Below are 23,569 nucleotides of genomic sequence, written 5' to 3'. Positions count from 1 at the left end.
ATCTCGGCTCACCACAACCTCCACCTCCTGGGTTCAGGCAATTCTCCTGCCTCAGCCTCCTGAGTAGCTGGGATTACAGGCACGCACCACCATGCTAATTTTTTGTATTTTTAGTAGAGACGGGGCTTCATCATGTTGACCAGGATGGTCTCGATCTCTTGACCTCGTGATCCACCCGCCTCTGCCTCCCAGAGTGCTGGGATTACAGGCTTGAGCCACCGCGCCCGGCCGTGTACAGAGAAATCTTTAGGCTGAACCTAAAATATGTAAAGAGGCAGCTTTAGACTAAACTTAACAGTAATATTCTTTATAATAAACCAGAAAATGTGAGTGTTTTCCTGAGTTTTGTGAGTTACTTTAGCAAATTAATCCGGCATAAAGAAGGGATTGCAGGAACCCCAACTTGAAGCCAGTTGGTCAGAAGTTCTGGAGGCCCCGACTTGCAACTGATGTCTAAGGGATTGAGGGGTGTCTTGTGGGATCTGACACTATCTCTAGGTAGATATTGTTGAAATTGAGTTGGAAGACACCCAGCTGGTGTCCACTGTAGAACTGATTGCTTGTTTGGTGTGTGGGGGATAAAACCCACAGATAGGTCACAGAAGTTTTCTGTGTTGATTGGTATTGAGTGAGAACAGAAAAAGCACTTTGAATTTGTTATTTTACACAGAGACCCTTACCACTACCTCCATGCCACTGCTCTCCCTGAAGGTAACCATTGTTTTCAGCTTTATGTGTATCCTTTCAACATTTTCCCATGCATTTACATACATACACGTAACTATAGAAAATTTCTATCTTTATCTTTTATGATGTGTATGTATGATAATCCACTATACAAATAGCAGGAATAATTCTGCAACTTCCTCATTTTTCTATATGACATTTTGTCTTGCAAATATTTCCATTTCAACATAAATTAGAGTTGTGTCATTTTAAAAAGTTGCTGTGTATCCTAATATGGATATAACATAATTTATTTGGCATTCTACTAGTGGTGGTCTTCAGGTGGTTTCCAATTTTCTGCATCCTCCAGCAAACGTTCATGGATATTTACTTAGTGCCACGTACCAGGCACCCTTCTTCGTTCTGAGGATTTAATAGTAAACAAAATAATCCTTCTGGTGTACATGTAAGAGGAGACAAACATAAATGAAGACATGCATATGTAATATAATATTATGTATGATAGAAGAAATATAACAGAGACAGTAAAGATGTATATATAAAACACATCTAAGAAAGAAAATTTTTTAAAAATACAACAAAGATGTAAAAAATACACAGAAAGAAAACAAAAATGAGAGAGTAGATGGCAGTAAAGGCTTCTATGAGGCGCTTTCATTTGAGTCAAGATCTAAAAGAAGTAATGGATGGTGCCCTGCTAATATCAAAGGCACCAGCTGAGAACTGGAAGTGCAGGGTCAGTAGGTGTGCATATTTGAAATGCAAAATCACTTTCCAATATGTCAGTAGCAATTTATACTCCCATTTAAAGCATAAAAGTGCCTGTTTCTCACAGATTTCTTTGCTATTATCAGTTTCCTTAATTTGTACCAGTCAGATGTGTGGAAAACTTATTTTGCTATAGTTTGTTATAACTTGAATGCTTAGTGAGGTTGTATATTTTAGTATGCATATTGGCCCTTTGAATTTTCTCATCTCAGACTTGGCAGTTCTACATCGTTGTTCATTTACCCATTGCGACATTTGCACGTTTGTTATTAATTTTTATTGTTTGTATTCTGGATACTACTGTCTTGATATATTGTGCTATTTGCCGTATTTGTTATTGATTTCTATCATTTGTATCTTGCCTACTTATCCTTTGTCATGTATGTTGTAAACATTTTCATCCCAATCTGCTGCTTGTCTCTTTAAAAATATGTTTGTGGAAGACTTTAATTTTAAAGCGGTCACATTTAACATTTTTCAATGGATTTTGCTAAGGAATTGCCTCATGTTTACAATGTCTTTTGTGTCCTAAAGGTCTTAAAGACATTTTCCCCTATTTTCTTCTAATTTATGGTATATGATTATTCCATCTGGAGCTTAATTTTCTGGACAGTGTGAAGTAGGAATTTATCTTATTTTCTATTATTGGATAGCCAGTAGATCCAGTACAATTTATGGAATGGTAGATTTTTATGAATTTATTTGAAATATTACTTTTAGCATAAGGGAAATCTCCAAAAATGCTTAGGTACATTTTTAGACTCATTCTCCTGTTCAATCATATGTGGTTTATTCTTGCATGAGTTCCATACTGTTTTTATTACTATAGTTTTATAATCAGTTTTGACATTGGTAAGTTAAGTTTTTTGTGTTATCCTTTCATCCAAAATTATTGTCAGTATACATAATAATTTATATCTCCCATGCAAAGTTTGAATTATCTTTTCAAATTTGACTTTAAAATAATGTTGGTATTTTTGTTGTGATTGGATTTTAACCTACAAATTTATTTGGGGAGACATCTTTCAATATTTATTATTGTCTCCATAAAAATGTTGTGTTTATTTTTAGGCTTATTTCAAGGTGTTTGGGGGCTTTGTTGCTATTAACAATGAAATTTTTGTTTTATGATATTCTTTTAATATATGATTCCTGCTGTGTAGGGAGGCTGAAAAGCCTAAGACTCTACTGGCTCCAATAAACAATTTTTCAGTTGGTTGTTTTGTATATTCTAGATAGGTAATTATAACATCTTCAAATATTGACAGATTTCCCCTTATATACATAATTGAAATATGTTTTAACAATTTTTTCTAGTGCAGAGTGTGTGTGTGTGTGTGTGTGTGTGTGTGTGTGTGTGTTTGACTTCTCATTTTATTACATTTTCAATCAGATAGTCTGGCCCATTTGATGATAATTGTTTTATTATTGATTTTTCTTTTGTAACATAATTTGCGACCATTTTTAGAAATTTTCTATTTTGTGTGTTTTAAACAGTATATTTTTAAATTGAAGATTTACTATGATTGTGGATTTGTGAATGTCTATCCGTAGTTTTTATTGGCTTATGCTATATTTTTTAAAAACTATCATATTAGGTACATAAAGTTTCTTGACTATTATTATTATTATTTTGGTAGTCTTATGCACTTAGTCAATATAAATTGTTTTACCTTTTTTATAATTTAAAAAATTAAATTTCTATTGTTACCAAAATAATATACATACATGGAAAAATTAACTCATATGACAAAGCTCAAAGTGAAAAGCAGCAATCTCCTATCTCAGAACCCCCAACTCCTTCAAGTTATGTTCCAAGAAATCTATACCTTTCAACTTCTTCAGCTGATTTCTCCCTTTTCACATGTGAAAACAACATGCCTAATTACAATTTTTAAAATTTCAACTTGTCTGTTGGTTTCTTATGGAAAAATAGATTGAGTTCTCTTTATGTGCTCCTCACAGCATGGCTGTGTACCCTATAAACTTATACTTTCTTGACCTCTCAATCCAGTTATATCACAATCAAATCAATAGTCAGTGCCTAACTAAATGTAGTTCACATCTGAGATAAAAAGCTTATTACAGGAATTTATATCCTGCTCAAGTTTAAATTTTCTCCAAGAGAGCATAGAGCCTTTCCATGCAGCAGCCACGAATCCATCTCTGGACTCCTTTGAGAGCCTCAGCTCTTTTATCACTGCTGCACATTAGTCTATCTGGGGCACTGTTTGTTTCTGTCAAGACATTCATCTGGAGCTGTATTTTTCTCTTACTCAAACCTGATTGATGGTTTTCTAGGCCTACTGTATAGCTATTTTTCTGGAGCTTTCCTTTACCCAAATCCATCATTTGTTATATTTTTTAATTGCCAGCAGCACTTTCTTATTACCTAAATGCTTTTTCTATCATCCTAGTCCAGATGTGATATTCATGAATAGGAAGGAGTAAGCAAACTAATTATAGTTGTTTAAGAGTTTTCATCTGCCCCTTGAATGATTTTTGTTTCCTCTGAGTCCCTCTGCTCTAAGCTCTCGTGTTGGATGCTATCCATCAGTGTCTTCTGAGCTTGGCTGTCTGTTCTTGTTTGGTGACTAGAAGCTCTGTGCAGAGACTGCACCTATCAACAGGTGGGCTTCACTGTGGTGTGGGTCGAGAAGGTGGCAACATTGCTTTCTCTTGGGCAGTTCCCAAATGTCACTGGTTGTAGGTCTTCTCCTTGGCCTATTCAGTGTCAGTATTCCACTTGGGAACTATAAGCCTGACTGCTGATATTGTGAGTTGAGAATTCCATTTCCCTGGGCTGAGCCAGCTCTCTGGATACATACCCACTGTTCCTGCCTGGAAACTGACACCTCCTTCCATATACACAGTGATAATTGATTGGTGCAGGATTTTAGAGTTCAGTCCACCTGGGTTTCTCTGCTACCCCATAATCTGAACCATAACCTTGCTGATTGCTATTAGACACCACGTTCCCTAGTTTCTCCTGCCTCCAGGCATAGGGCACTGCTATTGCTGCCTTTTAGAGGAATTCTCAATAAGCTACTTCATGCTCTGGTTTCCTTTGGTAAACTTTCTGTTTTTTTGAGATAACCTAGATTCAGCATCCACTGAGGGTTTGCTTTCTTTTTTATTTTCAGAATGGATTTTTTTTAAACCTATTTTCTCCTATTTCTACAGATTGTTCATAGGAGGTGAGAGCTGGACCCTTACCCTTTATTCTGTTTCTTTCTATTCTATTAATATTCCTCTTTGTATTCAGTTTGCACCTTGCAACTGTAACTGAACACTTTAACATTTTTAATAGAAATTACTTCTAGATTAATTGTCCATTTTCATATCAATGGATCAATATATTTAGACTTGAGTTTATTGATATGAATTTGTGTTTGTCATATTTACCGTAAATATTTTTTGGAATAATTCCTTTTTATTTTAGTTACCTTATTCTTCATGGTAATGAAATTTTACATCATGACATAATCAATTTTGTCAATATTTTCCTTTGCCGGAATATATTTTACAAATGTCTGATAAGTTCCATGATTTTTTTTAGAGATTTTTTGGTAAAAGAAATTTTATTTATTTATTTATTTATTTATTGAGATGGGGATCTTGCTGTGTTGCCCAGGCTGGTCTCAAACTCCTGGCCTCAAGTGATCCTCCCACCTCGACCTCTCAAAGTGCTACGATTGTAGACTTGAGCCACTGTGCTGGCTAGATTTTAAATATTTATCTTACTTATCATGAAATTATTTAGGAATTGTCACGTGAAGTATGAATCTATTCCCTCTTGGATTTTCAAATTGTTAGCTATCTCAACATTGCTTATTAAGTAATTTAAAAAATTTTACTGGTTTTGTCTGCATTATCACATATTCAATTCCTTTGTAAAATGTGATATATTTTTGTGCTTTCCATTCTGTTTTTGTTTTTCCTTTTATGCCCATATTGATTATAAATTAATCATTTATATTTTAATAATTTATGGGCTGATCTGATTTCATTTTTATTCTTAATTCATAGGCTGGTCTGATTTCTTTTTATTTTTTTAAATTAAAATTTAATAGTTTTCTATTCATATAGTACACAAATATTCTAAGCGAGGTTGTAAAAATTAAAGGATGAATGGGACGTGTCTCTCATTTTCAAGAGGTACATAGTCTTGGAGACTATGAGCAATTATTATTCAGGAATTCAAAGAAAACTTTTGAAAGCTTAAGTTGGAAGGAAGGAATAAGGTTAATAAAGAAAAGCTTAAGTTGGGTCTTGATTTATAGGCACAGCTTCACCCGGGCGATGACTAGGTCAGGAAAAATGAATCTATTTGTGCAATAAAAATTGTGGGCAGATACTCACACAGGGATGGCTGGATCATAGGGTGAGGACATGAGGAGTAGCTAAGTATGAAGCTGGAGAGACAAACTGGAACACCCGTCTTTTCTAATTCCAGTTGAATTTTGTAATGATATAATAAAATTCAATACCAACCCCATGAAACTCTTGATCAGGATAATATTAAACATCTTTGGTATGCCATAACAATTATTGACTTGTATCAAGTTATTAAATAATAATGTCATTTGTTGCAGAATGGGAGAGGTAAAAATAATGTGTCAATAAAATTAGGGCTATAGTAAATTCAAGCTGTGTGTTCCTTTTCAAAGTGAAAAATAAGAGAGGGAAAACTACTCCCTTCAAGACTAATCAGTTGGCTTTAAGACAGAAAACGCAAAATTAATCATCCTGACTTTATTGAAGCTGGGCCCCCAAAGGCTTCTTTTTCAAAACCTCTGGAAGCCGCAGTTGAATGTGCCATGCCCCTCTCCCTGTCTGGGTGGCACCATCATTGAAGCTGGCGTCATCGGAGTCTCTTGTTCTGTTGGCGTGCTACCTGGAAGATCCTTCTGTCCTGGACAAGAGGAACTGGAAGAGCATTTTATGTTTCAAGAACAGGCTGACACGCAGCAGCTACAACAACAGCTGAGATCACTTAATAAATGGTATAATTCTCCACTAGTATGTAGTCCACTGCAGAGACAGGGATGTTTCAGCAGCCAGGAGAGCCCTGTGAAATGGGAGCCATTCTGTACAGGAATAAGGAGGGAATGGAAGCAAGCAAGGAAAGCCATAGAGGTATCCTAAGTGCTCTAGAAGGTTGATGGTGAAATGAGAGAATGAGAATGTAGCACTGGGAACAGTGTGGGCATATTAAGAAGAGTTTTTTAAAGTTCTAACCTACTTGTTATAATCATTTCATAATGTATGTGTATATCAAAACATCACATTGCATGCCTTAAATATACATGATTTTTATTGGTAAAATATACCTTAGTAAAGCTAAAGGGGAAAGTTCTAACCATATTTAGAAGACAGAGGAAATAATTCAGTAGAGATGGAGAGGTCGAAGTTTTTATTTGTTTGTTTGTTTGTTTGTTTTTTAAAGAGGAGAGACCCACTTTAGAACATGAATTCTTTAGGAAATGTGAAACAGTTTGTCTCAAGATACAAAGGGGAAGATGGAGCACTTCTTAGAGTGGCAGCAGGGATAACATCAGAAGATGTAAGGAAAAAGGTGATGAGGGATGGATGCAGAAAGGTAGACAGCTTACACTAATGCTTTGATCTTCTAAATAACTATGTCCCACCTGTATCAAAATTACCTAGGAGTGCTGGGTTAAAATTCAGCCCCTGGATAATTCTTATCAGAACCCAGGAAGCTATGATATTAGTGAAGTCTCTGGGTTACTCTAACTAAAGTATGAGAACCAATGGCTGAAATGGAATAGGAGGTTATCTGCACAGTGTGTCTATATGATTGGGAAAGCACTGGTGTTTTAGGAAGACGGTGGAAGATATGGGTGGGCAACGGAAAAAAGAAAATAGTTGCTGAGCAGAGCCCACTTGGAAGTTGGGAAGCAGGAATTTGTATTGGAGGGGCTGGCCCAGCTCCAGATACTGTATGGTTGAATGTGCTTCTATGGCTTCTTCTAAGTTAAAGTGATTCTACCTAAAGACCCTGTTATTACTTCTCTGTCAGAGCCCACGGAAAATTGATGAAGCAGGCTACTGGATCAGGACATGAAGAAAACTTGAGACATTTCCCTTCCTTCTGGCCTTGGGAAACATACCTTTCTGTGCAGGCAGAGGAAATAACACTGATTGTTATGTACAATCCTGTGGATTTGTGTATTCAGAACTTTAATTTCACATAATTATGATGAGCCTGCCAACGTGTCAGGCCAGACTTTTCTCTGCTAGTTGTGGCTCAGTTCATTCTTTGATGCTGCTGCTCCACCTGCACATAACCCAAGATGGGTAGCTTCCCTTATGAAAGGAATTAAAAGTTGCAAAGCCCTAGTCTAGTTCGTTGCCTTTTCCTATCTTTCTCTCTTCTCCCTTATTTCTCCTTCCCTCTCTGTCTGTCCCTCTTTTTTTACTTCAGTATATTAGCAGCCTCTTACCTGGTCTCCAGGCTACCAGCCTCTTTCTTCCAAGGCTATCTTCTATTCTACTAGAGTACCTTTTTTTAACAGAGACTGACAGCTGTCATGAGTGCTGTAAATAGTCACTGCTGTGAAGGTTTCCCGTTGCCACAGGGTGATGTTCAAACAAACAAGACAGACATAAGAGGTTTTTCGAAGAAGAGTGCCTTGTCTTCAGCCACTGCCCCCGCCATTAGCACCTCCCACATTCTAGGGGCAGGGAATTCTTGTCATTGCCTCAGTATACTGTGCACTCTTGCCTATAACCAAAGTGTCCCTTTGAGTTTAGTTGCTGTTCTTTCTGATGTTTCTGTATAAGAAGTGTATTTAAATGTTATTTCTACTCTGTTGCTTTCTTGAACTACACTCCCTCTTTCAAGGCAGAATTATTTTTTTCATCTGTATTCCATAGTACTTTATACAAATATCAACAGTGTATTTAGAACATTATATTGCATTTATTTGTATCTTTGTTTCTACAACTGCACTTGAATTTCATGTAATCCAAACTGAAAGAACACAGGAAAGTAGAGTTCTTCGGAGCAAGCAATATGGGCAACTCCCTGCATCCTTTCATAATAGTAACAAGCTCTTCTTTTTCCCTGTAATTTTATAGTTGTAGCACTAATGAATCTGAATACTTATGGAATCATAGAATTTCAGTGGGGAGAGTTATCTCAGAAGTGATTACTTTGATTTGCAGATGGAGAAACCAGTCCTGTGCTTATGTTAGACCACCTAACAGCCTCAACCCCAAATCTCAGCCAACAACCTTTGTGAATTTATGAGAATTAAACCATTTTACATTTCAGGCAAAAACATTCCTGAAGAGAACAAATATATAATGCATTTTAGTTCAGAGGGAGCCCCATTAAAGAATATTAACTGCTTTTAAGAAGTTGGGGTCAGGGAAAAAGCCAGGATACTTGTTGGGAGATCATTGATAAGTTCAAGGAGGATTTTAAATACAAATAAAGTGTTTTTCATATGTTTCACTGAGAAGATTTGAACTATCAGGGGCATCAGAAGACAACAGAGTGGATTTTAGTGAGTTTCTTTTTCTCTAGGTTTAATTGAACCATTTTTTCTCTTTGATAGGTTTCAGAACCTGCTGTGGTCCAGAAAAACGTTTGTGGACAACATGAAAATCTATAACCACAGTTACATCTACATGCCTGCCTTTTCTATGAAAACAGGAACAGAGCCATCTTTGCGAGTTTATTATACACTGTCAGATGTTGGTGCCAATCAAACAGTGCTGTTTGCCAACCCCAACTTTCTGCGTAGCATTGGAAAGTTCTGGAAAAGTAGAGGAATCCATGCCAAGCGCCTGTCCACAGGACTTTTTCTGGTGAGCGCAGCTCTGGGTCTCTGTGAAGAGGTGGCCATCTACGGCTTCTGGCCCTTCTCTGTGAATATGCATGAGCAGCCCATCAGCCACCACTACTATGATAACGTCTTACCCTTTTCTGGCTTCCATGCCATGCCCGAGGAGTTTCTCCAACTCTGGTATCTTCATAAAATCGGTGCACTGAGAATGCAACTGGACCCATGTGAGGACACCTTACTCCAGCCCACTTCCTAGGGACATCGGAAGGAGAAAGGACTGAACCAGGGTATTTTTGTTAGGTTTTCTATGTGACTCCAAGAGGGAGTGGCTAAGTTGTTTCATGGGTTTGCACGGGCCACTTGGAAAAACAGGAAAGGAACAATGAAGACCCAAGCAAAACTTTACTTTCAGTGTTGGCTTGGAAAACAAATAAGAAATGAACAGCCTATGAAATATTTTATAGCACATGGTAGATTTGCAACTAGTAAAATGCTGGTGAAATGCTGTTGGTAAAGCACATGGTTCAAATCTAGAAGATGCGGTTCAAAAACAAGACAGACTCGAGTTGTTAGGGCTGAGGAACTAATCAGGGTAGAATAAAGAAAACGTTGTGGTAAAAGTGTTGCTGATTGTCAACACAAACTGGCTTAATAATGGTAATAAGAACCTGTCTTATTAAGACTGGTTTTAGAACCGTAGGTTTTTTAAAAAAAATTATTATTTATTTTTGCCCTCTTTAGGGGAAATGGGTGGGTAGATATAAAAACATCCCTTCCTCAGTAATAAAGATACAAAATGTTATTCCTGGTAATTGTGATTTGTTGAGCTATGTCGACATTATCTGTAGCTCCCTTCTATTTTTAAAATTTTGCGTAAGAATTGCTCCTTCCTCTTTTGTCAAGTTTACATAGACAATGTAAAGCATTGTTGAATTTAGACTGTGTTGATTCATAGTCTGGATAACAGGAGCCACTTTTCTTCCTCAGAATTTAGGACATAAACCCAATTTTAGGTCTGCATTATGTAAGCCTGTTTGCATTGTCATTTTTATTTTAGTGCAAAAGACTACCAGTATGAGTGCATTATTTATTTGTAAATTGGCATAATTGTCTTCATAATTTAAAGCCCAGAAAAGCAGTAAAGCACAATAATGGAAAGCTTAGTCTCTGCGGAAGACAGACCAGAAGACAAATCCCTTTTCTATCTACCATGGTATATTCACTGCAAGATAAAGCACATGTATGCATATGTGCAAGAATGCACATATACATACATGTAGACACACATACATACACACATGCAAAGTTAAGCAAAGCTCGTTACTGTGCAACTATGAAAGCTGAACTCATACGACCTTGTATGGCAAAAATTTGTAACCAGTGTTGGAGAGTCACAAATGTGTTATGTGCTGTCCATTACATGCTGCTGTAAGACAACTGAGCTCACTGGCTGCTGTACATATTCCCATAGCAGCATGAGATGCGAGTCTTACCCCCAAATGCTTACCCGGAATAAGCATAATTGTCTTACTCATCCTGATTTTACCTAAAATCTCATGAACGGGCCTGGTGTTGAGCATGGTCACAAAAGGTATAGTTTGTACAAGTCAAGAGATGTGAATTAGTAGCTATTTATTTCCTTAGTAGCAGGTGGGACTACTTAGACAGCTTGTTACACCAGCTTTGATGCACAGCAAAAGAAAACAAAACAAAACAAAAACCCTGACAGATTACAAGTAGCCAAACGTGTTTACATTTCAGAGAAAGGTAAAGAAAGCCTCTCATTGTCTTCATGCTTTGGAATGTCTTAAGCTAAAATGAGACACTAGAACTTAATTTCTTTATTATTTTTAATGTCACTAAACTGTAGGTAAATTGTAGAAAAAAGTTCTAGTTTAATTTTAACAGTAGAAACTTAGCATACCATGTCACCATGTAAAATAATAGTGAGTGGTATTTTTGGTGGGTTAATTTAACATGACATCAACCTAACAAAGTCCTTGGCAAAATTTTTACATAATTAAAGTAGGCCATTTCTAAATGAAATTAAATATTGAGGTTATTATAAAAATTAGTGCTTAAAATATGACTTGTTGATAATGCAGATTATGTGGCTACTTAGAAAGTTAAGAAGTTGAGTATCAATTCTATTGGAGAACTGGTTTGCTCTATGGCAGCAAAAATGTAATGAGAATGTATCATGAAGAAACTGTTAAATATTCACTTTGAGTGAAACTGAATATGCGTCCTCTTTTGAGCTATTATTATTTAGTAGTCACCTAAAAAAAGAATCCATTTTTACTAGTATACCATTAAAAATGTAAAAGGCTTAATAAAAAACACATATAATAATAATGTATGTGTTACTCAGATTAGTTTTTTAATTGTTAAAATGTATTTAATGAGCTCCACAAAGCCTATACATCACAGTTTCATTACAAATATTATCTGGACCAGAATCTCTTAAACTCGGAAAGTGGAGATTGCCGTGAGCCAAGATCACGACATTGCACTTCAGCCTGGATGACAGGGCAAGACTCTGTCTTAAAAAAAGAAAAAAGAAAGAAAATATTATGTGAAAATTTTGCACCTTGTTATGATGCCTGTGATAGATTTATGCAGTAGATTTACTTATAACATTTAGTTTACAAACTTGTAAAACTATTTCATGTGGCTTCTGAAAGGCAAAACAGACATGGCCGGTGCTGGTGATGCTTGATCAGACCAGTTCTTCTCAGCTGTGGTGATTCCTTATCCCTCTCTGCTCACATTTGGCAATGTCTGGAGACTGGAGACATTATTTATTTTCATGACTCGAGGGCGCTAACAGCATGTAATTAGTAGGGGTTAGGGATCCTGCTAAGTAACTTGTAATGCACAAGTCAGCCTCTCACAACAAAACAATTATCCTGGCTGAAATGTCAGTAGTACCAAGGTTGAGACACCCTGGATTAGCCCAGAATGAAATTTTGATTGTTCTGCTTTGTCTTCACTTAAAGGTAAACATACATGCTCACAGCATTCAAAGTATGACTAAAATTTAATGAGAATGTTTTCTTACGGTAGATTACAACTCGTAGGTGCGCCATACATATATGCCTTTTGCTGTGGTTGGTTAGATAGAAGTATATGTGCGTGTGTGTGTGTGTGTGTGTGTGTGTGTGTGGTACAAAGTTAGGCATCTCTATCCTTACTGTGCTATGTGTTCCTAAGTAAAGACCTCGCTAGAATCATCCTGTTGACTGCTTTGGAATACTCTATTATTGTTAAGACTTTCAATTATAAGCTTCCATTATTTTACTTTGTTTTTCTGAAATTAAGACCTTCAGAATTGGGCCTGATACTTTTCCAGATTTGGTCAGTTATATTTTGATATGACTGACCCTTAAGATTCAGCTCAAAAGACATTCAATAAGAAAATCTTTAATCACTTAATCACTTTTGATTTTGCACCTGCCAAGAGAGGCCATCACTTTGTACCATCAGACTAATTAAAAAAAATTGTTTAGTGAGTAATATTAGGTTGCTCCATGGGGACAAAAGGAAGGGTGGGGAGGCTAAAAGTTAGTACTCTGACAGGATTTCGGTTTTTTGTTAGCCTCACTTTGGGAACTGCATTGATTCCAAAGATCATGACTAAGGATGGCCTCTGCGTAATTTTAATCACACTTCAGTAAAATTAAGATAGGTGAAGGATTAAGTCATTCCTTAACTAAGAAAAGTAATGTTTATGTGAAAGATTTTTATATGGACAATGATTCACAGACACATATGCTTTATATAGAGTATTTTGCCAAAAGTTATACAAAATTGTGCATCTAAACTGCATACTTCTCATACAAGAAGTTAAGGAAGTGCTCCTTGGATTTTGTTTCTGTACAGTTCACTTTTATCTGTCTTAACAAAAGTAGGAAGTAAATGATTCCAAAGGACACATGCTCAGACAGTACTGTGTTTGGCTTTGTGATGTCTCATGTCTTTCTCTTGGCTAAAAAAAATATTTAGGCTATATGTAACTTGTACCTGAAGCAATCTGGACAACATGGCTTAAAATGGAAAATAACTGAAAAAAATCCTGGGATTTTAAATTTGCCAAATATATTCTTGGATTAGTCAAAGGCTTTACAAAAGTGTTATAGATGATCAAAAATGGAAACAATATTGATAACATTTCTTTTCGTCAGCAGCTATCTATTCCAGTTTTATAACTTTATCATATATAATTTTTGATTATTAATAGAAAGTCAGGAATCCAGAGTTTTAGTTTCTATATTTGAAATATTGACTTTGTGAACATTTTCGCTGACAAATCCTTGTTAGGAGGAGGGGAATGTTACCAGTCCACTGAAAACTTTAGGAAATGTTCATTGCATTGTCTAAATACTTTCTCACCAGCACCAGATAATATATGCTCTATGTTTGTAGAATTCCAAAGATCAAGAGCTGTAAGGACATTTATGTGAACTTGAGGACAAGCTTGTGGAGGAGTAAGGATTGAGTAATACTATGCTTTTTCTCTCTTTATCTTCCCTGCGTATAGGTGGACTCTCAGGTATATGACTTTAGTTTGTGTACACATCGGGGGTGGAAGTGGTAGAAGTGGACTAACAATTTCAAGGTACTTGCAACCTAGGTCAAAGCCTCTAATCAAGTCAGCAGTAAATGTAACTAGCAGCCCCATTCCACTATGTGCTAGGAGGAAGGAGAGGCAAGTTGAAAGGAGATGACCCTATCTCCACAGTCTCAGGGTATAAAAGGCCAGAGTCGTTTCTACCCTTAACCTTGGCTTTTTAGCACCGTCGGTCTCTGTCCTCTCCCAGGAGAGCTGCCTTGGCTCCAGAGTTGAGCTAGTAGCATTGCGACTAGAGAGGTAGTGTGGAAATTTGCCGAGGAGCTCAAAATTTTACACTGCCTTAAACTCTTGTTTTTGCTTAAACTCATGCTGTCTAAATTTGAGTGTCTTGTGGCAGAGTCTAATCACCCTGACCTAGTTATAGCTCTGCCAGTGATTCTAAAGTGGAACTTTCCCCCTCATTCATATGGATAGTCTGAGTCCTTGAAGCTAGGGAGATATCAAATAGTCCACCAGTTCCTACATAGCTTCTTTAAAAGCCCTAGAGACTAACTCACAGGAAGTCTGAAGCCCGGAGCGTCTGTTTATAAACTCCTAAATATGAGGCCACAATATTTAGGTTGAGCACTATAAAATTTCTATTTTGCAAGTGGAAGGAGACTTGAATCCATAATCGCTGTAGCTTTTTTCCTCTCTATCGTAAGAAAATGGATACCATCTGCTTTACCCTCAGCCCAGACTTGTCTTTTGAATTTTTTACATACATTTTAGGGGTGAGAGATTGAAACAAGTGCATGAATGAAAAGCTTATTCAAACATAACACAGCCTCTGCTCATCATTTCAATAAGGGAAAAATACATGTTTCTGTTTCCTTCTAATTTGTTTTTTTTCTGGTGCCAACATTTCTGATTTCTTCTGTCTCTAATACATAAGGAATAAATACCATATTATAAATTGACTTATATACTTGCGGGCGTTTGCCAGATAGTCAAAGCCCATGACTATACTTTTTAAAGCACAGAAGAGAAATTATATTTTATGGTCACCCCTCTGTGTTTCTATTGATCTCTACATTGTGCTAAAATTCTTTCTGATTTTTTTTTCTATTGAAGCTGTGAGTATAATCAATGATGCCAAGCTGTCTGAGAATTTTATAGAATAATATCCAAATATATTGATCCTGCCTCGTTCTGCTTCTATGTAATTAGATTTTCTCTAGCTGTTTATTTTTAAAATGTATGCTTCACACAATATCAATACACATCCAAGAGATGTGATTTAATCCAAGGCAGAAAAACTAAGAATCAGATAATGTCTATTTTATCTGCACAGTAAGTGAAACAGAAAATTGTAAAAAAAAAAAAAAAAAAATAAATAATAAAAAAAAAAAAAAAAAAAAAAAAAAAAAAAAAAAAAAAAAAAAAAAAAAAAAAAAAAAGTTTAACCAAAATGAAAACAAAAGAGAGACAAGATCTTGGTTTTAATTAGAAAGGATGATTGGGAGTGATCTCAGAAGAGAGTTCGGCAGGAAGCAAGAAAGAGGCTGTTGACCTTGAGTGCAGTCTCAAGAATGGAACCTTTCTGAAATATAGGAAATACCTTGTCATTCAGCTGTTGTGGTTAATAATGGATGGTTTTCCAAGGGTGAGGCTTATTCATTGCACACCGAATGTGCTGACCCCTGTGATCTCCCCAAATGTGGGAAAGTTGACTGCATGATTTGTGGTAGTGGGAGACTATGTTCATGCTTTTCCCTGGTTACAAAAGAGAGAGAGAGAGAGAAGATTCTAGAGGAAGCAGTGTGACAGCAAGATCATGAGATGCTGAGGGAGAGACTAGAGTGGCACCTGTTCACTCACTTGGACCATGACAGTCTCAAGGCTCCGTCTCTTGCTGTCCCTTTCAGAGGGTTGCTCTCCCGTGAGTTTGACCGCAGTGAAGCAACACTCCCGTTTTTGTAGCCCTCTTTCATCTGCACCTCGGCACATATTCCCCAAATAAGATTATTATTTAGATCTCCTGTCATCATGAGGCAGTGATAGCAGGAAGCGTCACTTTGACCCTCACCCTTGGAAAGTGGGCTCGCATAGCTAGAGTTAGAACAGGAGGTTCTAACCCTGCCTCCACAATTACTTCAGTAACAGGCTTTTGTATCCATGATTACTTCAGCTGACTTAGATGCATTGCCTACCTTGTGTTCTAGTGTACACAACACACACACATACACGTAAGCTCTTAACATAATTTACTCCCGTGATGAAGAGGGCGATGGCTGATTCAGTGAGAGTGGGGAGTGGCAGAGGGTGCCTTAACTTTTTCTAGCTTGAACCCTCCTTCCTTATGTGTTTCTTTCACGTACCTCTGTCACTTTAGAGATGTAACCATGTCTGTTCCAAGTTGTATCGTTATCATCGAGAAGTCCTATAAATGTAGCAAATGTGACTATTTTATAGAACTGCACAATAGCATATAGGCCTTGGAGAAGTCTGATAATAGTATGTAAATATCCTTTATTGAAGTTGTAGAACCTTAGGTGATAACTGCAAGAGGATTAATGTTTGTTTTTCCAGCAAACACCGGAAGCAGGGAATCAATCTGTCACTGTTTTTCATTCAGTCTTAAGCACCGTTGGGCTCTCTTGTTGATAGGTTACTACAGATACTCCCCTTATAATTAATATACAGGATTCACAATTTAGGATGATTGATGGCCATTAGGGTACATCATAGGGACACTAGAGAGAAGAGAACAAACATAGCTCCATCGAAAAGCCTGCTTAACCTTTAAAAAGTCTGGAATATTACTAGAACTTCATTCGCCATGCAGCATAGTGGTCTAAAAGGCATTGGGGAAAAAAGGTTTCTTTTTGGTCTCTTTAACTCTGTATGGCACATTGTAATATTATTACACAGGTGTGCAAGCTGTTTCTCAAGAGCAAATTTTGAGGCTGGAGAATAGAAAAATTTAAACATTTTTTCTCATATAATCTGACTAGTAGTTCATGGGTATTATAATTCTGGGAAAAAATTTTAAATTAGACTATAAAATTAAAATCACCTTTGAAGAGTATATGGAATTGCTTCTTTCTATTAAAGCCAACCTCCACTGGCAGAAAGTGTGGAGAAAATCAGTGTACTTCAATTCTTTTCTTAGAGTTTCATATAAAATGCTGCAGGTAAAAAGAAAACTTTAATTGGTACTTTCTACAGTGTGACTAGAAAAATTAGTATCTATCTCTTTTGGTTCTGCTGACTTGTTTCTTTTCACAGAATCTAAATGCAATGTCATAGGAGGAGGTTTGCTGTAAAAACATGTCTTTTTCTTTGGTGTGTTCATTGTAATTATGGCTGGCAGTGAGAAGGTTCAGTAAGTCTCAATTTCTCTACCTCCCTTACTTGGAGAAAATTTGTAAATGTACCCTGTGAATAAAATGATTTTTTTAATAGATTGTGAAGTCTTTTTATTTTCCAGAATTAAATGAGTAAAGCTCTTTCCTTTTCTATTCCTGCTTTATTTAGTATCCATATCAGCTACACTGATTTTTTCTTTCTTACAGATGAAAAGTCATGCGACTTAGTGAGGAAACCATTTTAGAAATACTAAAGTATAATTGCTAGAATGTAAGAACACTATTGGTACTTCTTATGTGGATGAAAGGCACTATCTATAGGGCAAACTAGAAAGAAAACTAAGCATTTATTTAATATGATCAATGTAGATGAGCCTACTTTTTCCCGTGATAAAACTTCTCCTTTTTGTCAATATCAGTATGTGTGTCCGAGAGTTACTTTAATACATTCCTAACAAGATGCAATACATTTAGATCCCCCTTCTACTCATATGGGTGACTTTCAAGGCCCAAGTGTGCCTTTTTGTCTGAATTATTTAGATAATTGCTTCAAACTCCCATTTCCCTTGGGCTCTGTTGGCCCAGTTCTGTCAGACTGTTTCTCAGAGGGAGTGACATCAGGAAAAGTGACCTTGGTCCATCCTTTATTATACATTTCTCCTCAGAAATTGATCAAGGTACTCTGTACAGATCTCCTTATTAATTCTCTGACTTCATTCTCACAAAATACAGCTTTTTGAGCTACAGCTATTTTAAGAAAGAACATTCTATTACCTAATGGAAAATCTACATGGTGTTTAGCTGAATCACTTGGAAGAAAAGGCAGAACTCTAGTATAAATGTGGCCTAGCCTAACCTATTCTCAGACCATAGGAGGAAAACAGACTTAACTTGTTTTCAACAACTATCATTAAGTCCCCAAATCTAGATTTGACTGAGTCCTGCTCTTCTACTTTGTTTCGATCTGAGCATTCAAAAACAGATATTAAGACTCCAAAAGCATTAATTACTCAAGAATTCCCCCTAAACCTAAAAGGAGGATAATTATAAATCATAGATATATTTTTGCTTGAAAACTTATTATTTTGGATATACAGTTAGATTCCTGAATAATTATACATGGAGGAGGATTGACTTCATTTATAATTTATATTATTCCATTTTATGAGGTTTTGGAAGTACATGAAAACAAGTTCTTTGTTTTATACAGATAGAGTAAAAGTTAGTCTTTCCTTCTTCAATAGTGATGATTTCTGGGCAGGAATTAAAAAGTCAGCCTCAATATTTGGGAACTTTTTCATGATGAAGAGTGCAATCAAAGGCAATCAAAAATCTGTGGGTCTCAAGATAAATGTCAATCAAAGAGACTCCAACTTTTGCATATGGGGGCAAGGAAGACAGTAGGAATGGGGTACAAGTGTTCATGGGGTGGGAATGCTGTAATCAGTCTCCTCCCAGGCAGGTTACTAATCTCTAGAAAGAGAATGCTTCTCTGCTGAAGGATGAACATTAGCCTTTTGCTATTGCTGGTTGGGCACTTGGCAGTGGTGGCAGCCAGATTATCATTAGTCTTTGATATTGATTCCATGCATAACCTCCATACCTGTTACTGAAACCACTTTGTATAGAAGTCCACTGAGAAAGTAGTGGGGTAGTCGAGAAAAGAGACCAGCTGATACCCATGCAACACATGTTTAGTCTGGTCCTCTTATGAAGGTTATGACTGCGGTAGTGAGGTTAATTTCTGGAGTGGTTATCAATGCTTTCTAAACTGGAGCACGCAACAATCTATTCTAACTGAACTAGACATGTATTCCGGATTTGCCTTTTCTGTCCTCAGTGCTTCTGCAGGCACGGCTATCTATATACTTACAGAATGCCTTAGTTACCATATTGACATCATATACAACATATATATCCTTCTGACCAAGGGATACACATTTTATGGCTAAAGAAATGTGGCAAGGAACTAATTCCCATGGGATTATCTTGTATTAGTATTACTCTTTACCATATTATATAAAACATACATTATCAACAGGAGAGATATTGTCCCCTAAAAAGGCAAAAATTGGTTTTAGAGGGTGTGATCTGAGAAACCAAAATAGATGCCTTTTTATCAACCAGGACAGACCTAAAGATTAAGGAAACAAAGTTAACCTAGGGGTGGAGGATTCAGGGTCTGACTGGCATGACACATTTCTAAATTTCTACAAATACACACAGACACACATACAGACACACAGACTCTCTCTCTCTCTCTCTCTCTCTCTCTCTCTCAATAACTTCCTTAATAGTAAGAGCTTTCAGGCAAGTTATCCTAATTCTGAATTACAACCCAGACCACTGCAACTCTGATATGACAGGGGACCAGCCTTAGAAACATTCTCTTCTAATAAGCTACTCCAGACCTGAAGCCAGTTTCAGCAGCTTATAAAGGCTACACACAAATTCTGTGCATCTTATACTTCACCATTTGATGTAAAGAGGCAAATTCCACCTCATGTTAATGCTAAAACCCAGCCCAAAAGTGAACACGGCTGTATGTTACGTGGATGTTTATCCATCATGCATGCACTCTGCTCCCCTCATAAATATGTATAGCTTTCCCTCAAAACCTGCTGAATATTTATGACTGTACAAACCTTGTGAGGCATAAAACCCAGCCTGTCTTTCCCCTCTGCAAAGACAGAACATGTTTAGTCTATGCTGGAGACTTTCTCTTCCTGTCTTGCAAACCAATATTGCTAATAAAACTCTCCTTTCTACTATCTTCCCATCCTGGTATCTTTTGAATGACAGAGGTAAAAAAGAAAATTATATATATTACAATGATTAGAAAAAAAAATCTTAAAAGTTTATTTGGGGGATTAAAAAAAAAGTTTGAGGAACGCTGATCTAGAAGTGTCTGCCTTACACAAAGTTGGCAAGGCCTAATAGAGATTCATTTTTTTTTGAGACGGAGTCTCACTCTGTCACCAGGCTGGAGTGCAGTGTTGTCATCTCAGCCTATGGCAATCTCTGCCTCCCAGGTTCAAGCGATTCCCCTGCTTTAGCCTCCTGTGTAGCCGGGACTACAGGCGTGCACCACCACACCTGGTTAATATTTTGTGTTTTAGTAGAGACAGGGTTTCACCATGTTGGTCAGGATGGTCTTGATCTCCTGATCTTGTGATCCACCTACCTCAGCCTGCCAAAGTGCTGGGATTACAGGCGCGAGCCACTGTGCCCTGCAAGACTCATTTTAAGGACCATCTGAGAGACAATGTCTTAGAAGCATTGGGTACCATCTTACAGGATGTGGTGTATGTTTTGCACAGTGACTAGTTTCTCCCACTATATATTTGGGCTGTATTTAGAATATCTGGATCTGGGAACCAAGGGATGGAAGTAGAAGTGGCTCTCCAACTTGTGATACATTGTGCTTTGATCATTTTTAAATCAGAATATTGTCTAATTATCTTGTGATTTTTCTTTCAATCGTTATTATATTTTAAATTTCGAATATGGAAGATTTTCTATATCTTTTTGTTATATTTTTGTCATTTAATTCTGGCATGACCAGAGAATACACTATGTGTGATTTTCATTTTCTAAAATTTATTAGGAATTTATTTTATGGCGCAGGTTCCATGAGTACTTTAAAGGAACGTCCATTTGGCAGTTGTTGGCAATAGTGTACTGAAAATGTTTATTAGGTCACGTAGAGATGATCCTTGAACAATGTAAAGGTTAGGGGTGTGAACCCCCATGCATTTGAAAATCTACATGTATCTTTTGGTTCCCCCCAAATTTAACTACTGATAACCTACTCTTGACCAGAGACATTACCAATAACATAAAGAGTTGATTAACAAATATTTTTCATGACAGGTATATAAAATATGCTGTATTCTTACAATAAAGAAAGCTAGATAATAAGAAATGTTATTAAAATCATAAGAAAGAGAAAACATATTTACTATTCATTAAGTGGATCATCATAAAGGTCTCCCTCCTCATCACCTTAATATTGGGTAGACTAAGGAGAAGGAAGAAGAGGGGTTTATCTTGCTGTTTCAGGGTGGCAAAGTTGGAAGAAAATCCTCGTATAAGTGGATCTGCACAAGCTCAAAACAATGTTGTTCAAGGGTCAACTGTACACCCTTACTGATATGTTTTATATATTTGCTCTATCAACTATAGAAAAAAAGTATATTAAAGTCTCTAAGTATGATATGCCAATTTCTCCTTTTAGTTCTATACATTTTAGCTTTATTGAATTTACTTTGAAATTTATTGTAAGTTTCATTCACTGAGGAGTCTGACTTCCAAACCAAACTCTATCTGTAATCCTTCCTGTCTGAACACAGCCAATTATAAGGCTTTGTCTGGCAGGCTTAATGGAGAGAAGCTGCTCTCCTGTATTAATTCGTTCTTGCATCACTATAAAGAAATATCTGAGGCTGGATAATTTATTAAGAAAAGAAGTTTAATTGGCTCATGGTTCTTCAGGCTGTACAAGCATGGCACCAACATCTGCTTGGCTTCTGGTGAGGGCTTCAGGAAGCTTATAATCATGTTGGAAGACAAAGCACAAAGCAGAAGCAGTCCCATCATATGGCAAGACTGGGAGCAGAGAACAACCAGATGTGGTGTGAACTTGGAGTGTGAACTCACTTATTACCAAGGGGATGTTGCTAAATCATTCATGTGAGTTCTGCCCCCATTAAACAATCACCACCCACCAGGCAGGCCCCATCTCCAAAATTGGGAGTCACTTTCAACATGAGATTTGGAGGCGACAAACATCCAAACCATATCACCTCTTCACACCTTGGTGCATAGCCAATTCATCAGTTTTCTGGCGTGTGTTGCAGTCATGGACTTAGGACTCTTAGAAGAGCCATGCTCATATGCATATCAGCATTCCTAACCCAACACCTTCCTATGGCGGCCTTTTTATCAGGGGCCTTTGTTGAGACACTTCTCCCCTTTGACTCAGTATCCTTCCACTGCTAGAAGTCCTGCCCTTTCTTCTTCCCCAGCCCATAAATCCATAGAGAGGGAAGGAGCCTTTTTTTAAGGATTCCTCGGCAGTGAGTCAATTCTCCCGTCTACACTGCATTGTTAACTCTCACCCAGTATCATTCCATGGGAAAAACTATACCCTAGGAAACTGGTCCCTCCTGCTTGAGGCGTCATAGTAGGTAAATAAAGGCTTGATTGTTGCTTTCGGTTTGGCTTATTGTCCTAATTGACCAACACCTGATTACTTGAAATACACATTGAAGATTGTGAAATTTTCCTTATGAATTGACTCTTTTATTCTTAATTTTTATAACCATGTATTATCATATATCAAAATAATTATATAAATTTTCCTTTTTTTGTTAATATTCTGTTTTGAAGTCTACATCAAAGTTAGTGAAAACTTAACAAACTTTTTTATGGTAATATTTACCTGGTGTATCTTTTTCTATCCTTTTACTTTGAGCTTATTGTAGTTATCATATTTTTTCAATGCATCTCTTGTAAACAACATACTTGGGTCTTGTTTTGCTTTTTTATCTATTTCAACAGTCTTTGCCCTTTAACTGAGGCATTTGTCACTATGATATTTAATGCAATTGTTGATATTGATGGTTTAAGTCTATCATCTTATTACAGTCATGTGTCACTTAATGGAGGAATACATTCTGAGAAATGCGTTGTTATGTGATTTCATCATTGTGCAAACATCATAGACTGTATTTATGCAAATCTAGATGCTATAGCCAATTACACCTATGCTATATGATGTAGCCAATTGCTCCTAGGCTACAAACCTGTACGGAATGACACTGTATTAAATACTGTAGGCAATGGGAACATAATGGTATTTGTGTATCTAAACATAGAAAAGATATAGTAAATATATGGCATAAAATATTTTAAAACGATATATCTATGTAGGGCATTTACTGCGAAATTTACAGGACTGGAAGTTGCTCTCGGTGTTATCAGTAAGTGAATGTGAAGGCCGAGGACATTACTGTCCACTGCTGTGGACTTTACAAACAATGTACACTCAAGCTGTACTAAATATGGTACCAAGGTCATAAATGCAGTTTATTATTATTATATTTATTATTTATTTTTTTATTTTATTTTTTAAATTTTACTTTAGGTGTATATTATATCAGGCATTTCTCCCTATGTTATCCCTCCCCACCCTCCCCACCCCCCACTGTCCCTTCCCTAACTTCCCAACTGCCCCCAGCGTGTTATGCTCATCTCCCTGAGTCCACATGTTCTCATTGTTCAATGCCCTCCTATGACTGAGAACATGAGGCGTTTGGTTTTCTGCTCTTGTGTCAGTTTGCTGAGAATGATGGTTTCAGATTCATCCAAGT

The 23,569-nt window shown here is 36.8% G+C and overlaps 1 protein-coding gene and 1 pseudogene across 1 annotated transcript in view; both read left to right on the top strand.

Moving 5' to 3' along the window:
* Window positions 1-10,080, top strand: part of ST8SIA1 (ST8 alpha-N-acetyl-neuraminide alpha-2,8-sialyltransferase 1) — a 140,393-nt gene extending 130,313 nt beyond the window's left edge. The window contains exon 5 of the mRNA XM_017522970.2: window positions 9,042-10,080. Within this exon, the coding sequence (XP_017378459.1) occupies window positions 9,042-9,528 (487 nt within the window). The 3' untranslated portion in view covers window positions 9,529-10,080. The remainder of the gene's footprint in view (window positions 1-9,041) is intronic.
* A 5,369-nt stretch (window positions 10,081-15,449) lies between these two features.
* LOC119470264 lies at window positions 15,450-15,603 on the top strand (annotated as a pseudogene).
* The last annotated feature ends 7,966 nt before the right edge of the window (window positions 15,604-23,569 follow it).

This window comes from Cebus imitator, unplaced genomic scaffold (assembly GCF_001604975.1).
Source record: "Cebus imitator isolate Cc_AM_T3 unplaced genomic scaffold, Cebus_imitator-1.0 Scaffold25, whole genome shotgun sequence".
Taxonomy (NCBI): domain Eukaryota; kingdom Metazoa; phylum Chordata; class Mammalia; order Primates; family Cebidae; genus Cebus; species Cebus imitator.
Note: the sequence above shows the minus strand (reverse complement) of the source record. Positions and strands in the feature narration are given on the sequence as shown.